This window comes from Salvelinus fontinalis, chromosome 34, assembly GCF_029448725.1.
Source record: "Salvelinus fontinalis isolate EN_2023a chromosome 34, ASM2944872v1, whole genome shotgun sequence".
NCBI lineage: Eukaryota > Metazoa > Chordata > Actinopteri > Salmoniformes > Salmonidae > Salvelinus > Salvelinus fontinalis.
The window spans coordinates 37,154,889-37,171,956 of NC_074698.1; the positions used below are offsets into that span (position 1 = coordinate 37,154,889).

Sequence of the window (17,068 nt, forward strand, 5' to 3'; positions counted from 1 at the left end):
TTCAATATTCAAATTCAATGTTGCAAATGTCGGAGAAACAGACAGTAAGGTTTATACAAATCTCCGCTGTTGAAAAGTAAAACTAGATGCTTTTTATAGTGGAGATCAAATGCATAACGTCCCTGTGTCACGGCCGTTGCTGGAAGAAGACCAAGGTGCAGCGTGGTCAACGTACATTTTCCTTTTTATTTCAAAATGTCGCCAACAAACGAAAAACAACCGTGAAGCTTACAGGGCATTAGTGCCACAAACAAAGTTAACTACCCACACCGAAAGGAGGGAAAAAGGGCTACCTAAGTATGGTTCCCAATCAGAGACAACGATAGACAGCTGTCCCTGATTGAGAACCATACCCGGCCAAAACATAGTAATAAAGAAACATAGAAAACAAAACATAGAATGCCCACTCCAAATCCCACCCTGACCAAACCAAATAGAGACATAAAAAGGCTCTCTAAGGTCAGGGCGTGACACCCTGCCTGGGCTGATGAGACAGTGGATTGCACAGTCAGATGGAACAGAGTAAATAGGCATTTTAACGTCATAGATTTTGCCGGCTGGACACCGGCTGGAATGCGCTTTTAACCAATCAGCATTCAGGATTAGACCCACCCGTTGTATAAAAGCTCTCAGAGACTTACCCAGAAAGACTCACAGCTGTAATCGCTGCCTAATGTGGTTCTAACATGTATTGACTCAGGAGGTTGAATACTTACAGTATCTAATCAAGATATATTAGTGTTTTATTTTTAATACACTTTTTACAAATGTTGGAATTTTCTTCCGCTTTGACATTACGGAGTATTTTGTTTAGATCGTTGACAAAAAAATGACAATTACATCCATTTAATCCCACTTTGTAACACAACAAAATGTGGAACATTTAAGGGGTGTGAATACTTTCTGGAGGCTCTGTATATTTCCATCAACGGTTTTTATTTTCCTCCCAGTGTTGCATACAGAGAATCTGTATTGCTTCAAAGTTGTGTTCCTTGCTTCAAAGTTGTGTATATTTACAGTTAGTGTATACTTGTGGAAGATAAAACAGGTGAGTCTACCCATGAGTATGTGCACACACGTGTGAATGTGCTTGTGTTCTAATGTGTGTGAGTGTGCGTCTGTATGAAGAGTGGTTGTGATACATCTTCACTAGCAGGAATAACACAGGAGTAAATACAGGCAGAGACCACTGGAAGAAAAGCAAGAGAGAGGGAAGGAGTAGGGAGGGAGGGAAGGAGGGAGGAAGAAAGAGAGAGCGAGAGAGAACTGGAGAGAGTGAGAGAGAGGGCGTGGGGGGTTGTCATCGCTCTCTCATTCCAAGCTCTGCAGCAACAACAGCAGCTCTGAAAGTGGAAGAGGGAGGAGGAGGACGAGAAGAGAGGGAGGGAAAAAAGTTGGTGGATTTAAAAAAGAGACTCTTGGATCAGTGAGCTGCTACCTCTGTCTGCCCCCCCCCCCCCCCCCTCCCCCGCATGGGCTCCTAATTTGGGATTTGTTTAAAGCGGGAGACAGCGTCTGGGAGACTTTGCCTTGCTTGGGAATAAGGGATTCCTGCTCCCTCAGATTCAACCACAAAATGTCTGATTCCACTGTCAATGCTCACTTGGAAGGAATCCTATCAGACTTTGAAGGTTAGTCTTCTCTTTTGGACTCTTCTTCTCCTCTTTTTCTGTCTCTCTGTCTTTTCTTATGATGTGAGGACACATCATATCCAAACTTTGTATTATATATATTTTTAAATAGAGAGTATTTTTCATTGAGAGTTCTATATGTTGAATGTGGGTATTGAAATGGAACATTACATTTGGAATGCTGCCTTTTCAACTGCTTCTTCAGGTCAACTATTCTCTCTCTCTTTATGTAGCTGCTGTGAGCTGCGTGTGTGTCAGCCATGGAGGTCATGTGGGCATATGGTGTGTGAGAGAGTGTTCAGTTCAGAGCACAGTGTTCTATTGATTTAGCAGCTCTTTATAATCCTCTTTAAAGGAGAGAGAGAGAGAGAGAGAGAGAGAGAGAGTGAGGAGAGAGTGAGGAGAGAGAGAGAGAGAGAGAGAGAGAGAGAGAGAGAGAGAGAGAGAGAGAGAGAGAGAGAGAGAGAGAGAGAGAGAGAGAGAGAGAGAGAGAGAGAGAGAGAGAGAGAGAGAGAGAGAGAGAGAGAGAGAGAGAGAGAGAGAGAGAGAGAGAGAGAGAGAGAGAGAGAAACTTGACTTTTTACTGCTCTTTATTGAGACATCCTCACTACGAAAACACAAATCAAATCAAACTATTTATAGACCAAATTTCCTACAGGGGATACACAATAGTACCTCCAGTGAAATCTCCCTCCACCCCTAGCAAGAGAGAAGGAGAGGGAAAGAGAGAGATCCCTTTAAAAGAAACTCAGCAACTGACCACGGCTGTGAGAGTAACACCTGGCTCTCTTCTCCCTCCCCCATCCTACCACCACCGTCTCTACCTCTCTCTTTCCCTACATCCCTCCCTCCTTTTTAGGGTCTTTCTTCCCCTTTTCATCTCTGCCCCTGGCACAGATTCCCTCTGTCATCCCTCTCCTCCTTCTCCTCCTCCTCTTCGTCTCTCAGTGCCTCATCCATCCTCTGTACGTCTCCAGCCGTGGGCTTTACTGACAGGCTGACACCTCTCCCATGTCTGCATCTGCCTGCGTACTTCACAAGCACATGCCCATTAGGCACACATCCACACCTGTCCAGAGCTGATCCCTGTCAACACCAGGTATCTAGTGGTATGTGCTATGTGCTCACTGCTCACTCCCTGTAACTGCCTAATGCAACCAGTGGCATACTGGTTTCAGTTTCTGAAGAAAGACTGAACACAAACAATAGTTGAGATGAAGGAAAGGAGTACAGGAAGAGGAGAAGAAAGGATGAGGAAAGTGAAGAAAAGCTGTCAGATGCTGACTGGAATGTTGTCAAAGCTAATGGGCTACTGTCTTTCATTTCCAGTAGTGTGAGATGCCTCCTGATTTGGGAATGCTGAATACATGACTGTGTCCCAGTGTTTTGTGTCACAACTCAATTATACAGAACGTGTGTGTGTGTGTGTGTGTGTGTGTGTGTGTGTGTGTGTGTGTGTGTGTGTGTGCTTCAGTCTCCGATGTAGGACAGGGTGCTGAGGACAGGGTGCTGTAGTAGTAGGAGACTCAGGACAGGGCACTGTGGTAGTAGGAGACTCAGAGGACAGGGTGCTGTGGTAGTAGGAGACTCAGGACAGGGTGCTGTGGTAGTAGGAGACTCAGGACAGGGCACTGTGGTAGTAGAATACTCAGAGGACAGGGTGCTGTGGTGGTAGGAGACTCAGGACAGGGTGCTGTGGTAGTAGGAGACTCAGAGGACAGGGTACTATGGTAGTAGGAGACTCAGAGGACAGGGTGCTGTGGTAGTAGGAGACTCAGAGGACAGGGTGCTGTGGTAGTAGGAGACTCAGAGGACAGGGTGCTGTGGTAGTAGGAGACTCAGAGGACAGGGCACTGGTAGTAGGAGACTCAGAGGACAGGGTACTATGGTGGTAGGAGACTCAGAGGACAGGGTGCTGTGGTAGTAGGAGACTCAGAGGACAGGGTACTATGGTAGTAGGAGACTCAGGACAGGGTGCTGTGGTAGTAGGAGACTCAGAGGACAGGGTACTATGGTAGTAAGAGACTCAGGACAGGGTGCTGTGGTAGTAGGAGACTCAGAGGACCGGGTGCTGTGGTAGTAGGAGACTCAGAGGACAGGGTGTTGTGGTAGTATGAGACTCGGAGGACAGGGTGCTGTGGTAGTAGGAGACTCAGAGGACAGGGTGCTGTGGTAGTAGGAGACTCAGGACAGGGTGCTGTGGTAGTAGGAGACTCAGAGGACAGGGTGCTGTGGTAGTAGGAGACTCAGAGGACAGGGTGCTGTGGTAGTAGGAGACTCAGAGGACAGGGTGCTGTGGTGGTAGGAGACTCAGAGGACAGGGTGCTGTGGTAGTAGGAGACTCAGAGGACAGGGCACTGGTAGTAGGAGACTCAGAGGACAGGGTACTATGGTGGTAGGAGACTCAGAGGACAGGGTGCTGTGGTAGTAGGAGACTCAGAGGACAGGGTACTATGGTAGTAGGAGACTCAGGACAGGGTGCTGTGGTAGTAGGAGACTCAGAGGACAGGGTACTATGGTAGTAGGAGACTCAGGACAGGGTGCTGTGGTAGTCGGAGACTCAGAGGACAGGGTGCTGTGGTAGTAAGAGACTCAGAGGACAGGGTGCTGTGGTAGTAGGAGACTCAGAGGACAGGGTGCTGTGGTAGTAAGAGACTCAGAGGACAGGGTACTATGGTAGTAGGAGACTCAGAGGACAGGGTGCTGTGGTAGTAGGAGACTCAGAGGACAGGGTACTATGGTAGTAGGAGACTCAGGACAGGGTGCTGTGGTAGTAGGAGACTCAGAGGACAGGGTGCTGTGGTAGTAAGAGACTCAGAGGACAGGGTGCTGTGGTAGTAGGAGACTCAGAGGACAGGGTACTATGGTAGTAGGAGACTCAGGACAGGGTGCTGTGGTAGTAGGAGACTCAGAGGACAGGGTGCTGTGGTAGTAGGAGACTCAGAGGACAGGGTGCTGTGGTAGTAGGAGACTCAGAGGACAGGGTACTGTGGTAGTAGAATACTCAGAGGACAGGGTGCTGTGGTGGTAGGAGACTCATGACAGGGTGCTGTGGTAGTAGGAGACTCAGAGGACAGGGTGCTGTGGTAGTAGGAGACTCATGACAGGGTGCTGTGGTAGTAGGAGACTCAGAGGACAGGGTGCTGTGGTAGTAGGAGACTCAGAGGACAGGGTGCTGTGGTAGTAGGAGACTCAGGACAGGGTGCTGTGGTAGTAGGAGACTCAGAGGACAGGGTGCTGTGGTAGTAGGAGACTCAGAGGACAGGGTGCTGTGGTAGTAGGAGACTCAGAGGACAGGGTGTTGTGGTAGTATGAGACTCAGAGGACAGGGTGCTGTGGTAGTAGGAGACTCAGAGGACAGGGTGATGTGGTAGTAGGAGACTCAAGACAGGGTGCTGTGGTAGTAGGAGACTCAGAGGACAGGGTGCTGTGGTAGTAGGAGACTCAGAGGACAGGGTGCTGTGGTAGTAGGAGACTCAGAGGACAGGGTGCTGTGGTAGTAGGAGACTCAGAGGACAGGGTGCTGTGGTAGTAGGAGACTCAGAGGACAGGGCACTGGTAGTAGGAGACTCAGAGGACAGGGTGCTGTGGTAGTAGGAGACTCAGAGGACAGGGTGTTGTGGTAGTATGAGACTCAGAGGACAGGGTGCTGTGGTAGTAGGAGACTCAGAGGACAGGGTGATGTGGTAGTAGGAGACTCAAGACAGGGTGCTGTGGTAGTAGGAGACTCAGAGGACAGGGTGCTGTGGTAGTAGGAGACTCAGAGGACAGGGTGCTGTGGTAGTAGGAGACTCAGAGGACAGGGTGCTGTGGTAGTAGGAGACTCAGAGGACAGGGTGCTGTGGTAGTAGGAGACTCAGAGGACAGGGCACTGGTAGTAGGAGACTCAGAGGACAGGGTACTATGGTGGTAGGAGACTCAGAGAACAGGGTGCTGTGGTAGTAGGAGACTCAGAGGACAGGGTACTATGGTAGTAGGAGACTCAGGACAGGGTGCTGTGGTAGTAGGAGACTCAGAGGACAGGGTACTGTGGTAGTAGGAGACTCAGAGGACAGGGTGCTGTGGTAGTAAGAGACTCAGAGGACAGGGTACTATGGTAGTAGGAGACTCAGAGGACAGGGTGCTGTGGTAGTAGGAGACTCAGAGGACAGGGTACTATGGTAGTAGGAGACTCAGGACAGGGTGCTGTGGTAGTAGGAGACTCAGAGGACAGGGTGCTGTGGTAGTAAGAGACTCAGAGGACAGGGTGCTGTGGTAGTAGGAGACTCAGAGGACAGGGTGCTGTGGTAGTAGGAGACTCAGAGGACAGGGTGCTGTGGTAGTAGGAGACTCAGAGGACAGGGTACTGTGGTAGTAGAATACTCAGAGGACAGGGTGCTGTGGTGGTAGGAGACTCATGACAGGGTGCTGTGGTAGTAGGAGACTCAGAGGACAGGGTGCTGTGGTAGTAGGAGACTCATGACAGGGTGCTGTGGTAGTAGGAGACTCAGAGGACAGGGTGCTGTGGTAGTAGGAGACTCAGAGGACAGGGTGCTGTGGTAGTAGGAGACTCAGGACAGGGTGCTGTGGTAGTAGGAGACTCAGAGGACAGGGTGCTGTGGTAGTAGGAGACTCAGAGGACTGGGTGCTGTGGTAGTAGGAGACTCAGAGGACAGGGTGCTGTGGTAGTAGGAGACTCAGGACAGGGTGCTGTGGTAGTAGGAGACTCAGAGGACAGGGTGCTGTGGTAGTAGGAGACTCAGAGGACAGGGTGCTGTGGTAGTAGGAGACTCAGGACAGGGCGCTGTGGTAGTAGGAGACTCAGAGGACAGGGCGCTGTGGTAGTAGGAGACTCAGAGGACAGGGTGCTGTGGTAGTAGGAGACTCAGGACAGGGTGCTGTGGTAGTAGGAGACTCAGGGGACAGGGTACTGTGGTAGTAGGAGACTCAGAGGACAGGGTGCTGTGGTAGTAGGAGACTCAGAGGACAGGGTGCTGTGTTAGTAGGAGACACAGGACAGGGTGCTGTGGTAGTAGGAGACTCAGGACAGGGTTTTGTGGTAGTAGGAGACTCAGAGGACAGGGTACTATGGTAGTAGGAGACTCAGAGGACAGGGTGTTGTGGTAGTAGGAGACTCAGGACAGGGTGATGTGGTAGTAGGAGACTCAGGACAGGGCACTGTGGTAGTAGAAGACTCAGGACAGGGCACTGTGATAGTAGGAGACTCAGGACAGGGCACTGTGGTAGTAGAATACTCAGAGGACAGGGTGCTGTGGTAGTAGGAGACTCAGAGGACAGGGTACTGTGGTAGTAGGAGACTCAGAGGACAGGGTGCTGTGGTAGTAAGAGACTCAGAGGACAGGGTACTATGGTAGTAGGAGACTCAGAGGACAGGGTGCTGTGGTAGTAGGAGACTCAGAGGACAGGGTGTTGTGGTAGTATGAGACTCAGAGGACAGGGTGCTGTGGTAGTAGGAGACTCAGAGGACAGGGTGCTGTGTTAGTAGGAGACTCAGGACAGGGTGCTGTGGTAGTAGGAGACTCAGGACAGGGTGCTGTGGTAGTAGGAGACTCAGGACAGGGCACTGTGGTAGTAGGAGACTCAGAGGACAGGGTACTGTGGTAGTAGGAGACTCAGGACAGGGTGCTGTGGTAGTAGGAGACTCAGGACAGGGCACTGTGGTAGTAGGAGACTCAGAGGACAGTATACTGTGGTAGTAGGAGACTCAGAGGACAGGGTGCTGTGGTAGTAGGAGACTCAGAGGACAGGGTGCTGTGGTAGTAGGAGACTCAGAGGACAGGGTGCTGTGGTAGTAGGAGACTCAGAGGACAGGGTGCTGTGGTAGTAGGAGACTCAGAGGACAGGGTGCTGTGATAGTAGGAGACTCGGGGGACAGGGTGCTGTGGTAGTAGGAGACTCAGAGGACAGGGTACTGTGGAAGTAGGAGACTCAGAGGACAGGGTACTGGTAGTAGGAGACTCAGAGGACAGGGTGCTGTAGTAGTAGGAGACTCAGAGGACAGGGTGCTGTGGTAGTAGGAGACTCAGAGGACAGGGTGCTGTGGTAGTAGGAGGCTCAGAGGACAGGGTTCTGTGGTGGTAGGAGACTCAGGACAGGGCGCTGTGGTAGTAGGAGACTCAGAACAGGGCACTGTGGTAGTAGGAGACTCAGGACAGGGCATTGTGGTAGTAGGAGACTCAGGACAGGGCATTGTGGTAGTAGGAGACTCAGGACAGTGTACTGTGGTAGTAGGAGACTCAGAGTACAGGGTGCTCCCACAGCCTGGTGATGACCTCAGACATGACCTCAGCTATGACCTCATCCTGACACAACCCTGGGTCTACTGACCAGGATAAGAATGTCTGCTAAGTGGCAGACATTGTGAATTAGAATACATTCTACTTATTTATTTGATTTGATTTCACCTTTATTTAACCAGGTAGTGTCACGTCCGTTGTTGGAATGAGACCAAGGCGCAGCGTGGTAAGCGTACATCTTTCTTTATTTTGATGAACACCAAAAAAACACCAAAAGATAAACGAACGTTACGTTCTGCAGGCTACACAGTAACAAAAACAAGATCCCACAATCTAAGGTGGGAAAAAGGGCTGCCTAAGTATGATCCCCAATCAGAGACAACGATACACAGCTGCCTCTGATTGGGAACCATACTAGGCCAACAAAGAAATAGAAACATAGATTTGCCCACGCAAGTCACACCCTGACCTAACCAAATAGAGAATAAAAAAGGCTCTCTAAGGTCAGCGCGTGACAGGTAGGCTAGTTGAGAACAAGTTCTCATTTGCAACTGCAACCTGGCCAAGATAAAGCAAAGCAGTTCGACACATACAACAACACAGAGTTACACATGGAATAAACAAACGTACAATCAATAATACAGTTGAAAAGTCTATAAACAGCATGTGCAAATGAGGTAGGATAAGAGAGGTAAGGCAATAAATAGGCCATGGTGGCGAAGTAATTACAATATAGCAATTAAACACCGGACTGGTAGATGTGCAGAAGATGAATGTGCAAGTAGAGATACTGGGATGCAAAGGAGCAAGATAAATAAATAAATACAGTATGGGGATGAGGTAGATTGGATGGGCTATTTACAGATGAGCTATGTACAGGTGCAGTGATCTGTGAGCTGCTCTGACAGCTGGTGCTTAAAGTTAGTGAGGCAGATATAAGTCTCCAGCTTCAGTGATTTTTGCAATTCGTTCCAGTCATTGGCAGCAGAGAACTGGAAGGAGAGGAGGCCTAAGGAAGAATTGGCTTTGGGGAAGACCAGAGAGATATACCTGCTTGAGCGCATGCTACGGGTGGGTGCTGCTATGGTGACCGGTGAGCTAAGATAAGGCGAGGCTTTACCTAGCAGAGTCTTGTAGATGACCTGGAGCCAGTGGGTTTGGCGACGAGTATGACGCGAGGGCCAGCCAATGTCTGAATATGTGAGTTTGTGCTCTATTGAAGGGGCTCTTAGGTTGATCTTATGTCCTGGAGTACTGCTGCTGAAGATGGCAGCCACCTCAGGAGAACAGCAATGATTTAGGAATAGTCTTCGTAAACAAACTAGAGTTCAACATTAATGTAGGTCCCACTCTGCCTGGCTACCCATTTACATCACTCCAGCCAAACGGACCTTTCTTCTCCACTAGGAGTCTGGATTTGCTTCCTTCCACTACAATCTCTAGAATGCGAACACTTTCTGGACGTTCTGACTGGTCCCAGAATCCGAGTAGTTGGACCAAAGCCGGCCTACATGATGACGTTATTAACATTGATACTCTGACTGGTTAGATTTGTTAGAGATGATCCAATCGGTGATGAATTTGATTTGTACATTTTGAAGTCACAGAAATGACCTCTAGGCTGCCAGTTTCAGACTGAATGTATGTCGTGATCGACAGATCAGAGGAATCCATGGAGGGTGAGGGGTCAGGCAAGGTCCCACTGCTCCAGAGCCGTGGAGTGATGGTCCCCCCCCCCCCCCACACACACACACACACATCCACACGCACGCACGCACGCACACACACACACACACACACACATACTCTTTCTTTCTGTCTTTTACGTTCTCTCTCTTTCTTACTGTCTTTTACATTCTGAGGGCGTTTAGGCAGTGAGAGGAAATTCCAGAGAGAGAGAGAGAGCAGATTTCTGTGGTGGGTGAAATTGTTTGGGTAGACAGAGGAGGAGAGGATATCCACAAAGCCTGGCCTCTCTTCTCTTTACAGAGGAGGAGAGGATATCCACACACAGCCTGGTCTCTCTTCTCTTTACAGAGGAGGAGTGGATATCCACACAGCCTGGCCTCTCTTCTCATTACAGAGGATGAGTGGATATCCACACAGCCTGGCCTCTCTTCTCATTACAGAGGAGGAGTGGATATCCACACAGCCTGGCCTCTCTTCTCTTTACAGAGGAGGAGTGGATATCCACACAGCCTGGCCTCTTTTCTCTTTACAGAGGAGGAGTGGATATCCACACAGCCTGGCCTCTCTTCTCTTTACAGAGGAGGAGTGGATATCCACAAAGCCTGGCCTCTCTTCTCTTTACAGAGGAGGAGTGGATATCCACACAGCCTGGCCTCTCTTCTCTTTACAGAGGAGGAGTGGATATCCACACACAGCCTGGCCTCTCTTCTCTTTACAGAGGAGGAGTGGATATCCACACAGCCTGGCCTCTCTTCTCTTTACAGAGGAGGAGTGGATATCCACACAGCCTGGCCTCTTTTCTCTTTACAGAGGAGGAGTGGATATCCACACAGCCTGGCCTCTCTTCTCTTTACAGAGGAGGAGTGCATATCCACACAGCCTGGCCTCTCTTCTCTTTACAGAGGAGGAGTGGATATCCACACAGCCTGGCCTCTTCTCTTTACAGAGGAGGAGTGGATATCCACACAGCCTGGCCTCTCTTCTCTTTACAGAGGAGGAGTGGATATCCACACAGCCTGGCCTCTCTTCTCTTTACAGAGGAGGAGTGGATATCCACACAGCCTGGCCTCTCTTCTCTTTACAGAGGAGGAGTGGATATCCACACAGCCTGGCCTCTTTTCTCTTTACAGAGGAGGAGTGGATATCCACACAGCCTGGCCTCTCTTCTCTTTACAGAGGAGGAGTGGATATCCACACAGCCTGGCCTCTCTTCTCTTTACAGAGGAGGAGAGGAGCTTCAGTGCCTGCCCTGCTCTCAGCTTTAACCCCCTCCTCACTGCCAATGTAGTAGAAGTTGCCTTTAACCACTGATTCAGGGTCAGATATACTCTTATCTCCATGAATGGTTCAGGTCAGTATTGGAGGTAAAACAATCTGATCTTAGATCATTCTTTAAGTACTTATTTTGTGTTACACTTATGGTTGATATGAATAACACAAGTGGTTATTTTATATCATCATATGACAGTCAGTTCTTAGCTATGTTATGCTGGGCTATCCCCTCCCCTCAGGAAGTATCTTCCCTCAGTCTGCAGTACAAGCCAATGCTACCATGACAACTAAATGAAGGGTCTACCTCTTTTTATAGGCTCAGTTTCTGACAGGCAGGGCAGAAAGTAGACCAGAGGTAGAGATCCAAGGTTGCATCCCATATGGCATCCTCCTATTTGCTATTTAGTGCACTACTTTTGACCGGGGCCCATAGGAAATAGGGTGCCATTTGGGACATACATCAAGTGTTTCACATACTGTGGAAAACCAGAATTAAGAAAACTGTGATTTAGCTGTGGTTGTTTTTTCTGAATAACCCTCAATTGGTTAGTGCACGTTATATAACCTAAAACATGTCTTCTGAACATACCATATCTAGAGAGGATTATTAGAACGTATGGGAGCTACAGAATTCAACACATTCTGGGTGGTTTTCAACAGGGAGAAAGGATCAGTGTCTGAGACTGTCTAATCAGACAGCTTTCCAGGACACAAAATGAAGTGGAATGAAATGGTTGTGCTCTATGATGATTCACGTTAATGGGATGACCAATCATGTCCAGTAAAAACGCATTGAAAAGGCATTGAAAACGTATTGTTAACGTGATTGATTGCTCAATCTTTTCAACTGCTTCCCAAGGCATTTCATCTGGCATTTTGAATCTGACCTGCACAATGCATTACAAAGCAAGCCCACTCAAATACTGGTTTCCCAACTTAACTATTACATTTTGTGCCAATCTGTCATTGTTCTGCACAGTAGCTTCCCTGACCCCACTCTATTAGCGAACCCCATTGGAGGACAGCACAGGAAGTGTCCCCTGCCAGGAGCTGAAAGGCCAACCAGCCGTCTCCGTCCTTATCTGCCCTATCAGTTCACCTCTCACGACTAACACAGGTGTCCTGCCTCTGCCGCCATGCTGTGTGTGTTGTAGCTGGAGGCTACTGGGACCTACTGCTGGGGTCACTCCCAGGCAGGGAGAACATAGCAGGCCTTTGTATGTTTTCAGCTACCGCTCTTTGTTATTCTCCCTGTAAAACATGTGGAGTGTAACTTATACTCTGCACACAGACACACACACAGCCACCAATGCACGTAGACACACACACACACACACACACACACCACACACTCACACACACACACACACAGAGAGAGAGAGAACACAGAACACACACGCCCGCCCAGCCAAGCCAAGGCCCCTTGAGTTATCACCAGCCCTCAACATACGACAAAGCAATGAAAGACTTCCCTTTTATTTTAGCTAATATGAACTTTTCCTGCTCGAGTTGGAGAGTGTGTTTGACGACTGTAATGGACACCTTTTGGAGAGGGATGTGAAGTAGCCTTGATGAGGTGAGTTTGGCCGGTAACATTTTCTATGAGGGCTATCACAACGCATTAGAAAAGCACTTATAAGGCATTATATGTGTGTGCATTGAGACGGAATAGGCACAACTAACTCATGCTCATACAATATTTTGGGTTGTACCTCATCTCACGCTGGTTGAGGCCCTCCTTTTCCTCTCTGTTATGTGTATGTGTCTCATAGAAAGAGCTGGACTTATTACACAGGAACCTGAGAGGAGGAGAGGAGAGGAGAGGAGAGGAGAGGAGAGGAGAGGAGTGAGAGGAGAGGAGGAGAAAGGAGAGAGAGGAGGAGAAAGGAGAGAGAGGAGGAGAAAGGAGAGAGAGGAGAGGAGAGAGAGAGAGAGAGAGAGAGAGAGAGAGAGAGAGAGAGAGGAGGAGAAAGGAGAGAGAGGAGGAGAAAGGAGAGAGAGGAGGAGAAAGGAGAGAGAGGAGAGGAGAGGAGAGGAGAGGAGAGGAGAGAGAGAGAGAGAGAGAGAGAGAGAGAGAGAGGAGGAGAAAGGAGAGAGAGGAGAAAGGAGAGAGAGAAGGAGAGAGAGGAGAGGAGAGGAGAGGAGAGAGAGAGAGAGAGGAGGAGAAAGGAGAGAGAGGAGGAGAAAGGAGAGAGAGGAGGAGAAAGGAGAGAGAGGAGAGGAGAGGAGAGGAGAGGAGAGAGAGGAGAGGTTAAGGGCCTTATTTTCCTCTCTATTATGTGTAAGTGTCTCATAGAAACAGTTGGACTTATTTCACTGGAACCTGTGTGAATTCTATAGGTATCAGGATCAGTACTGATCTGGGCTGAGAGTTCTCACACGCACCGACCTGTCCACTTTGAGGGTCAAGGGTCACACACCATTGTCTTTTCTGACACTCTCAGCTGTAAAAAGGGCACAATTGGCCAATCACAGATCAGAATCTGCATGTCGTGCAACATCTACTGATCACATCCCCTGAATTTGCCTCAATATTTCTAATAAGCTGTGATGAGCACATTGGTCATGAGGACTTTTAACTGTACTCTTCTGTTCCTTCTGGCTGACAGTCAGCTGATCACGTGGTGGGTGCCTTCATCAAATCAAATCAAATGTTATTTGTCACATGCGCCAAATACCTTACAGTGAAATGCTTACTTACAAGCCCTTAACCAACAACGCTTTAAGAAGTTTTAAGGAAAAAAAGTGTTTAGGAAAAAATAGCTGTTCAGGAGTCTTATGACTTGGGGGTAGAAGCTGTTTAGAAGCCTCTTGACCCTAGACTTGGTGCTCCGGTACCGCTTGCAGAGAGAACAGTCTATGACCAGGGTGGCTGGAGTCTTTGACAATTTTTAGGGCCTTCCTCTGACACCGCCTGGTATAGAGATCCTGGATGGCAGGAAGCTTGGTCCCAGTGAATTTCATGGGCCGTACGCACTACCCTCTGTAGTGTCTTGCGGTCGGAGGCCGAGCTGTTGCCATACCAGGCAGTGATGCAACCAGTCAGGATCCTCTCGATGGTGCAGCTGTATAACCTTTTGAGGATCTGAGGACCCAAGCCAAATCTTTTCAGTCTCCCGAGGGGTAATAGGCTTTGTCGTGCCCTCTTCATGACTGTCTTAGTGTGTTTGGGAAACAAGTAATTATTTTTAAAAAATTGCCCTTTTTCATGATATCCAATTGGTAGTTACAGTCCTATCGCTGCAACTCCCGTACGGACTCAGGAGAGGCGACGTTCGAGAGCCATGCGTCCTCCAAAACACGACTCTGCCAAGCCGCACTGCTTCTTGACACACTGCTTGCTTAACCTGGAAGCCAGCCGCACCAATGTGTCGGAGGAAACATCGTACAGCTGGCGACCGAAGTCAGCGTGCATGCGTCCCGGCCACTACAGCAGTCGCTAGAGCATGATGGGACAAGGTCATCCCAGCTGGCCAAATCCTCCCCTAACCCGGGCGACGCTGGGCCAATTGTGCGCCGCCTCATGGGTCTCCCGGTCGTGGCCGGCTCCGACACAGCCCGGGATCAAACCGAGATCTGTAGTGACGCCTCAAGCACCGCAGTGCCTTAGACCGCTGTGCCACTCGGGAGGCCCTGGAAAACAAGTTTTAAGACAGGCTAAGGGAGGGAGGGAGGGAGGGAGGGAGGGAGGGAGGGAGGGAGGGAGGGTGAGAGAGTGAGAGAGAGAGAGAGAGAGAGAGAGAGAGAGAGAGAGAGATTGACAAACAAACCCAAACATAGGTAAAGTCTTCTCATACCAATTAGGATCTGGCTAAAAATACTTGAATCAGTTATAGAACACATTGCCCTTTATGGTTGTGAGGTCTGGGGTTCACTCACCAACCAATAATTCACAAAATGGGACAAACACCAAATTGAGACTTTGCATGCAGAATTCTGCAAAAATATCCTCAGTGTACAACGTAAAACACCAAATAATGCAAGCAGAGCAGAATTAGGCCGATACCCACTAATTATTAAAAACCAGAAAAGACCACCTAACCACCTAAAGGGAAGCAATTCCAGAACCTTCCATAACAAAGCCATCACCTACAGAGAGATGAACCTGGAGAAGAACCCCCTAAGCAAGCTGGTCCTGGGGCTCGGTTCACAAACACAAACACACCCCACAGAGCCCCAGGACAGCAACATATTAGACTCAACCAAATCATGAAAAAACAAAGTATAATTACTTGACACATTGGAAAGAATTTACAAAAAATAGAGCAAACTGGAATACTATTTGGCCTTGAAAAGAGAGTACAGAGTGGCAGAATACCTGACCACTGTAACTGACCCACACTTAAGGAAAGCTTTGACTATGTACAGACTCAGTGAGTGTAACAGTATAACTTTAGTCCGTCCCCTCGCCCCGACCCGGGCGCGAACCAGGGACCCTCTGCACACATCAACAACAGTCACCCACGAAGCATCGTTACCCATCGCTCCACAAAAGCCGCGGCCCTTGCAGAGCAAGGGGAACCACTACTTCAAGGTCTCAGAGCAAGTGACGTCACTGATTGAAAGGCTATTAGCGCGCACCACCGCTAACTAGCAAGCCATTTCACATCCGTTACATGAGCATAGCCTTGCTTTTGAGAAAGGCCGCCGTAGGCAGACCTGGCTCTCAAGAGAAGACAGGCTATGTGCACACTACCCACAAAATATGGTGGAAACTGAGCTGTACTTCCTAACCTCCTGCCAAATGTATGAACATATTAGAGACACATATTTCCCTCAGATTACACAGACCCACAAAGAATTCGAAAACAAATCCAATTTTGATAAACTCCCATATCTATTGGGTAAAATACCACAGTGTGCCTTCACAGCAGCAAGATTTGTGACCTGATGCCACAAAAAAAGGGCAACCAGTGAAGAACAAACACCATTGTAAATACAACCCATATTTATGTTTATTTATCTTCCCTTTTGTACTTTAACTATTTGCACATAATATTATTTTGGAACTTTTGTGAGTGTAATGTGTACTGTTCATTTGTATTTTTTAATTTCACTTTTGTTTATTATCTATTTCACTTTCTTTGGCAATGTTTGCATATGTTTCCCATGGCAATAAAGCCCTTAATCTCTGGGATATGTGGGACGGTAGCGTCCCACCTAACCAACAGCCAGTGAAATCGCAGGGCGCCAAATTCAAAACAACAGAAATCTCATAATTAAAATTCCTCAAACATACAAGTATTATACACCCTTTTAAAGATAAACTTCTCGTTAATCCAGCAACAGTGTCTGATTTCAAAAAGGATTTACGGCGAAAGCACACCTTGCGATTATGTTAGGTCAGTACAAAACACAGCCATTTTTCCAGCCAAAGAGGGGAGTAACAAAAAGCATAAATAGAGTTAAAATGAATCACTAACCTTTGATGATCTTCATCAGATGACGCTCATAGGACTTCATATCACACAATACATGTATGTTTTGTTCGGTAAAATTCATATTTATATCCAAAAATCTGAGTTTAGGCGGGACGTTACTGTCTCACTTGGCCAAAAGCCAGAGAAAATGCAGCGCGCCAAATTCAAATAAATTACTATAAAAATCTAACTTTCATTAAATCACACATGAAAGACACCAATTTAAAGCTACACTGGTTGTGAATCCAGCCAACATGTCAGAATTCAAATAGGCTTTTCGGCGAAAGCAAACCATGCTATTATCGGAGGATAGCAAAAGAGTAAACAAAGAGAGAGAAGCATATTTCAACCCTGCAGGCGCGACACAAAACGCAGAAATAAAAATATAATTCATGCCTTACCTTTGACGAGCTTCTGTTGTTGGCACTCCAATATGTCCCATAAACATCACAAATGGTCCTTTTGTTCGATTAATTCCATCGATATATATCCAAAATGTCCATTTATTTGGCGAGTTTGATCCAGACAAACACCGGTTCCAACTTGCTCAACGTGGCTACAAAATATCTCAAAGGTTACCTGTAAACTTTGCCAAAACATTTCAAACTACTTTTGTAATACAACTTTAGGTATTTTTTAACGTAAATAATCGAAAACAAATAAACTGTAGCATGCTTTCTGGTTACGCGCCTCTAACAATCAGTACACTTCACTCGACCCTCGTTCTGAACAGGGCTACTTCTTCATTGCACAAAGGAAAAAGTCTCAACCAATTTCTAAAGACTGTTGACATCCAGTGGAAGCGGTAGGAACTGCAAGA

At 48.0% G+C, this 17,068-nt stretch overlaps 1 protein-coding gene across 4 annotated transcripts in view; it reads left to right on the plus strand.

The window, feature by feature from the left end:
• The window catches only part of LOC129833807 (septin-9-like), a 148,901-nt gene that overhangs the window by 50,476 nt on the left and 81,357 nt on the right, over positions 1-17,068 (plus strand). The window contains exon 1 of one of the 4 annotated variants that reach the window (XM_055898615.1): positions 1,482-1,631. The exons of the other annotated variants lie outside the window; for them this stretch is intronic. Coding sequence (XP_055754590.1) covers positions 1,577-1,631 — 55 coding nt within the window. The 5' untranslated portion in view covers positions 1,482-1,576. Of the gene's footprint in view, positions 1-1,481; positions 1,632-17,068 lie in introns of those variants that run through there. 4 annotated transcript variants of the gene reach the window in all.